The 6,220-nt window shown below is 38.9% G+C and overlaps 1 protein-coding gene across 6 annotated transcripts in view; it reads right to left on the reverse strand.

The window, feature by feature from the left end:
• The window catches only part of pla1a (phospholipase A1 member A), a 21,281-nt gene extending 15,325 nt beyond the window's left edge, over positions 1–5,956 (reverse strand). The window contains exons 1-2 of one of the 6 annotated variants that reach the window (XM_042068648.1): positions 5,848–5,956; positions 519–591 (exon numbers count right to left, since the gene is read on the reverse strand). In XM_042068648.1, the coding sequence (XP_041924582.1) occupies positions 519–588 (70 nt within the window). In that variant the 5' untranslated portion in view covers positions 589–591; positions 5,848–5,956. Of the gene's footprint in view, positions 1–518; positions 1,115–5,674; positions 5,726–5,847 lie in introns of those variants that run through there. The other 5 variants (XM_042068666.1, XM_042068674.1, XM_042068639.1 and 2 more) reach the window with 5 other exon arrangements.
• Positions 5,957–6,220: the final 264 nt, after the last annotated feature.

Consider the following 6,220-nt stretch of genomic DNA (forward strand, 5'->3'; position numbering starts at 1 on the left):
TCCTTGAATGGAGGAGAAAGGCTCAATGAATGCCTATGTCTGTGCCGAATCATTTCAACAATAGTAAATGGAACTGTATTAGTCATAATACATTTCAGGACTTTTACTTTCGATACTTAAGTACATTTGAAGGCAAGTACTTTTGTACTTCCACTCAAGTGGAAATGTAAAAGGAGGACTTTTACTTTTACTGGAGAAACATTTGACCTGTGTATCTCTACTTTCACTCAAGTACAGGATTTGTGTACTTCGTCCACCACTGCTATTAGCAAGTGCCAACTAAGAATTTATCATTAACCTCAACTCTTTTCCTGTCTGCCAGACATGCCCGCCCGACTGTTTTACTTGGGACTGGCGACTAACACCTTACCACGAGTTGTTGCCCACACTAACACATTTTATAGTAACAACTGTAGGAGTCTTCCTAAATGGGGTCATCTTATCTGAAATATTTGACAGCTTTTGTAGTTAAGAGAAGTCTGTCTGGCAGTCAGGTGTTGCTTTCTGTCTGTACTTACCCTTCACAGAGAAGACGCAGACTAACAGGAAGCCAAGAAAAGCTGTTGCTGTGTTGTGTTCCCAGGCCATTCTCTGAGTCAAATTAAAAGTGATTGAAAGACCTCAGACTGAATAACAGAAATGTTGAATTAACAAATACTTTTTTTTAGAGGCATTACTTTCCCCATAAAAATGTAAGTCCAGAAGTTATCCACTTCCTTTTCAGCAAATCACCTCCTTTCCTCTTCTTAGAAAACAAGAAAAAATGTCTGAAACACTCTAAATAAATCTCCTTAGCGTCGGATTTTGCAGTCAGTAGAAACAGTAGAAAAAGTACACAATCCCTGGCAGTTCAAGTGAACGCAACATCCACATGAAGGTATGGTCCACAGATCTCACTCAAAACATCTAACAAAACCTGTTTCTTTCCTCTGGTAAAAAAAAAAAAAACTTCACATATCCACCCTTAGGAGACAGTCAGACAGTCACACATCCATCCCATTCTTTAGCGACAGGCCCTGTGCTGGCCAGGAAACGACAACAAACAGGCAAGTGCCATTTTCCTTGTTGCAGCTGGCTGTTTGTGCTCTCACTGGCTCTGAAAGACTGTTTGTTCTCTGCAGCTGGACTTTTGTCCCAGCACCACTCTTGTCCCAGTGACCCATTAGAACAGCTGTCCCATAGGCCAATGTACGAGAACTGCATCATGGGTGCAGCCATTGGGCGCGACATATGATTAGATGAGATGAGATGTATTTGTGTGTGTGTGTGTGTGTTTGTGAAAAAAGGATTATTTGTGTAATTGGGTTAAGAGGAGATTATGTGATCCAAAACTCGCAAAAAGGACTGTAATGGCTCTTGGCAAATTTGAAAACAAAAGGATGCAGACGTGTCAGATATCTGAGGTGTGAGGCTACTGCAAAGCTACCTTGCACAGAACAGGAAAGTACCTCTGAAACGTACTTTCTTGGTTGTAATGTTTCACAAAGGCAAAACAAAATCAAACAGTACTTTAGTACAGGTCTGGCATGGGTGTTGTGCGAACCATATTTTTGGGTTGGCACTGGGCTGAGCTGTATTTTTTAAAAAACCCTTTCAGGATCAAAACCACGCCCCGAACATAAATAATATACATAGAAGATATTGTTCTTGATTGTTTATGGAACTGTGTACAATTCTATGATTGACAACCAAAATGTCATCCACTTGTCTGTTTGACAAAATAGACAACCCACCCTCTCAGGATTGTGTGACCTCATTTAAAAAAAAAAAAAAAAAAAAAAAAAAATATATATATATATATATATATATTTTCAAGATGCAAAGAATGCCTCGAACTTTGCCTGTTTCATTCTGGTACATGAAATGATAAAATCATATAGTCACTTTAGCCTAGCCTATAGGCCTACATTTGTAACCTAAACCACACTAGCACCACCACTAGGGGCCAAAGTTAATAGATCAATATGGAAACCCAGTGCTCCCCCACTATCAGGTATTCAATTGAATGAATGAGGGAGTAGCCAGTGTACAAAAATAATGCACTTTAATGTCTGATTTGTTTGTAGCAGAAATATAAAAATATTTATAAATACTTTAAGTATTTATAATACTTGAAGTAGAGGACTTGAAGTAGAGGAGGAGTTGTTACATAACCAGTGTTCTCAAATATTTCCACATACAATATAAATGTTATGTCAATGTGCATACACTGCAGATAGGCTACTATGCTTGCTACCAAATAAGAAAAGAAACAGAATAAATTAGGGCTGTCAATCGATTAAAACATTTAATCAAATTAATTACATACTTTGAGATTAATTGATCTAAATTAATCGCATATACAATTTTTGCTGTGAAAGTATTTTAAATATTTCAATTCAAATGAATCATTGAATAATCAGCATTAGTGACATTAAAGTTCAACAACTCGGTAACACTTTCTATGAAGGTTGTATTTATAACGCCCTATGAATGCATTCATAATGTTTTATAAATGTTTATAATGTTTTATAAATATTATGAATGCATTCATAGGGCGTTATAAATACAACCTTCATAGAAAGTGTTACCAAAAAGTCTTTTATTATTATTATTTTCACTGTTCGAATAAGGGCCATAATAATCTATGATATGACCTAATAGGCTGAGAAAATAAATTCAAAAGTGCTTCAGGAAGAAGTTTTTTTCCACATACAAGGCATTTCAGGCCACAGATATAACCTAGGGGACACAATGAAAATAAATTAACACTCCCCTCAATGTCAACACTATATCTTTACATTGATGTGCGACTTTAGAGTTGACGAACTCCGGTAATATGCAAATTCTTTGCTGCCGACACGGCAGAGGACTTTATTTTAATCAACATCAGGCCGTTTTTTAAAAGTAAATGTTCCAATCAATGATTTAGGCAGCACATTTTCTTCTCTCCTTCATTTTACAGTCTAATGGTTACTGACTAGAACAGCTCGGGGTCAAAGGTCATACGGAATTGATTAATCTGCACTCTTTTTAATCAGTTATTTTTTCTCAAATTAATTAATCGAAATTAATCAGTTATTTTGACAGCCCTAGAATAAATACAATCACCTCAAAAGAGGGCACAATCACTTCAATAAGGGCGAGGGATAAAGAGGTGCCAGCTGAGGACGGAATCACCCAGAGGACTAGACAAATGCATAGCCTACCCTAGCAGGGATATAACTGGCCTAGCCACATTCACACAGCAGTTAGCTATATATTATACCTAAGATTGATATAATTAGCATCACTACACACAGGTAGCTATATATTAGTTCAAATATACACCGCACAGGCAACAATCCACTACAAACTGCAACACAACCAATAATGTCACTATACACCAGAGGTGGAAAAAATGACAATATTGTACTCAAGTAAAAGTACCAATACTTTGATGAAATATTACTCAAGTACAAGTAAAAATACCGATCTGAAAATGTACTCAAGTAGAAGTAAAAAGTAGTTAGTTTAAAATGTACTTTAAGTAAAAGTTACTTAGTTACTTTTTTTTTGGGGGGGGGGGGGGGGGGGGGGTACCAGACCAGTTTTACCAGAGACTTTCTAATAAGGAGATACAGCAATCAAAAATTCCTCCATAGTAATGCATGGGGTTAGTTTGTAACGCCAATATGGCAGTTGTCTACACATATCACAACCCTTCCGCATCAAAACGTCAACATGTGAATGTTGAGCCAATCATGTGGTGTGCTGTGAAGACATTGTGCCAATCATCTGTTGTGATCTTGTCGCTGGAGCAAGATTGGTGTCGTGAAGCCTTACGCACCAGCATTTCTGCCAAAATACATGCCCGATAAGTGCCCAAAAAGCGTTGCAATATGGCCTGCCGAGTGGAGGTACTTGCCTAAAAGGACTTTGGTCCTAGCTCGAGTTGCTGCAGCCAGCAGCTAAGGCAGCCATGTTCATGCTTCCAGTGTGTAGCGCTGTAGCTGCAGCAACTCGCGCTAGGTAAAACGATTGTTTCAGTTTTGTTCATACCGACAGTACTCAGTGACGTTGAGAAATGGAGATCTATGTGAAAAAATGTGAAAGAGTTCTCCTTTAAGTTTGAGCAGTAGTTAATTTTCAAAGTTAGTTGCACTCATCCTTGATCGCTTTGCAGTAAACAGTAATCCAGCACAACTGAAAAGCCCCTCACAGGCAGCTGAGGCAGGCCAATGTTGCAGAGAGTTTTTTAGATTTGGAAACGAGCAGAAGATTCAGCACATTAAAGGGCGTCGGACTGGGGGGAGCACAGGATCTCGCAATATTTCTGACCAGGGAGTCAGAAGGATAGTCAATTCCAAGGGCCAAGGACCACTCTGAGAAAGCTCCAGAAAGACTTGAAGGCAGCCAATTCAATTAAATTCAATTAAACAGTTCTGGAAGTAACTGAAGATCAGGATTCACAAGAGGAACCCCTGGAATCTGTTTAGAACAATGGGCCAAAATCACACCTACTGCGACTAATAAGTTGTCATACAGGAAATGTCTTGAAGCTGTCATTACAAACAAAGGCTTTCCCACAAAGTATTGAAGACATTTCAGTAGGCACGTTCAATACTTTTTTCCTGTGTCATTCCGCTTTATTACACATAACTTATGTTTGGATTTTTTATGTGTGTTAATATAATGTGTGGTGAAAATTTTGAATAGACTCACTGGAAGTATAGGCTAATTACTGGGAAAAAAAAGTATTCAATACTTATTTCCACCATATATTTATTTTTACAAAACAAAGTGAAAACTGTCTAAGGTCACTCTCACTCTCCCTTGCTAAAGAGCTAAATGGTTTAGTCCGCCTGCACGATAGTCTGTCTTTTGTTTATTTAGTTGAGCCAAAGATTGTTAAGGCGGAGCAATCTTTGGTTGAGCATCGCTAGTAGCGGACCGCTAATTGTGCTGCTGGTGCAATGTCTTTCTCCAAGAAAGCCAAGTCAGGTTACCAAAAACAAAGGCCGAAACCGAAAAAAGAGAGACATCAAAATGAAGGGACTAATAAACTTATTTCCAAAGAAAGGTGAGCACAAACGTCAAAAGACGAAATCCCATGGTGTTTGCTTGAATCTCCGCAATCATTAGTGCTAAAACGAACTGAGACAACCCATTGAAATAGCGGAAAATACACTTTCATAGGTTAGGCTACACATGTAATCTGAGGGATCTCGTGATCCAGCTCCATTGCCCTGGAAGCAAATGTAATTTGCTGCCGCTAGGGTGCGTCTAGATTTCTAGGCTACCATCACTTCCAGAAAGACTGCATGGCGCCAACTTGATTCATGTCCTGTTGTAGGCTACATGCTGATCTTAATCACTAGGCTAGTGGTTTAGGGCGCGATTTTTCCCTCTCCCTTTCTGTTTTCGTTAGTCTTAACTGTTTTTTTACTCAAGTAACGGATGGGAGTTTTGATGTAGCTAAGTACAATACTTCACTCAAAATGTAATCAAGTAAAATTTAAAATAGGCCTACCAATTTTGTAAACTACTTAAATACAAAATACACAGAAAAACTACTCAACAGTAACGTAAGTAAATGTATTCCGTTACTTTCCACCTCTGTTAATAGAATCTTCAAACATTCATGCAGCCACCCTGCTCGGACACAACGCGACTAAGCCGCACTAAACGGACGGACAATAAAATCTTTTAATACCTGAATATCAACGCACCACGTAGGCCTATGTAGCCTACCACAGTCGATGATGACGACCAGGTACCAGACGACTGAAACATTATTATGTTAAACACATCACACAGTTTGTAAGCTTATGGCCTGTGTTGGTTGACGTCTGCCTCAAACAGTTAAGCCAAAAACGCTTTCCTTACCACTGCATTAGACGCACCATCTGGTTTCAAAAGGAAGAGTGACTGCGAGGTAGCCTAGGCCTACTATTCTACCTGCATTAGACCAGGTCACCTGAGATGAAAGGTCATGTGACTCCCTAAAACTGATTGCAATGAAACCAGGTGCATCAACGGATTATCCCTTTCCCACCCGTCACACATTGTTGGTCATTCATTTAAAAATATATTTACATTGGATGGCTGCTAAGGCTGCAGTGTTCAGGCAGTTCATAACGATCTTGGGTAGTTGGCTATTCCATTTCCAGTTGTTGTCTTTAGGGTTCCTGAAGACACTATCACCACAGTCAGCTTTCCATTGTTAGTCCTGACAAAGCCTATGAGCTTAATGCACAGT

This window comes from Alosa sapidissima, chromosome 2 (assembly GCF_018492685.1).
Source record: "Alosa sapidissima isolate fAloSap1 chromosome 2, fAloSap1.pri, whole genome shotgun sequence".
In the NCBI taxonomy this organism is placed as follows: domain Eukaryota; kingdom Metazoa; phylum Chordata; class Actinopteri; order Clupeiformes; family Clupeidae; genus Alosa; species Alosa sapidissima.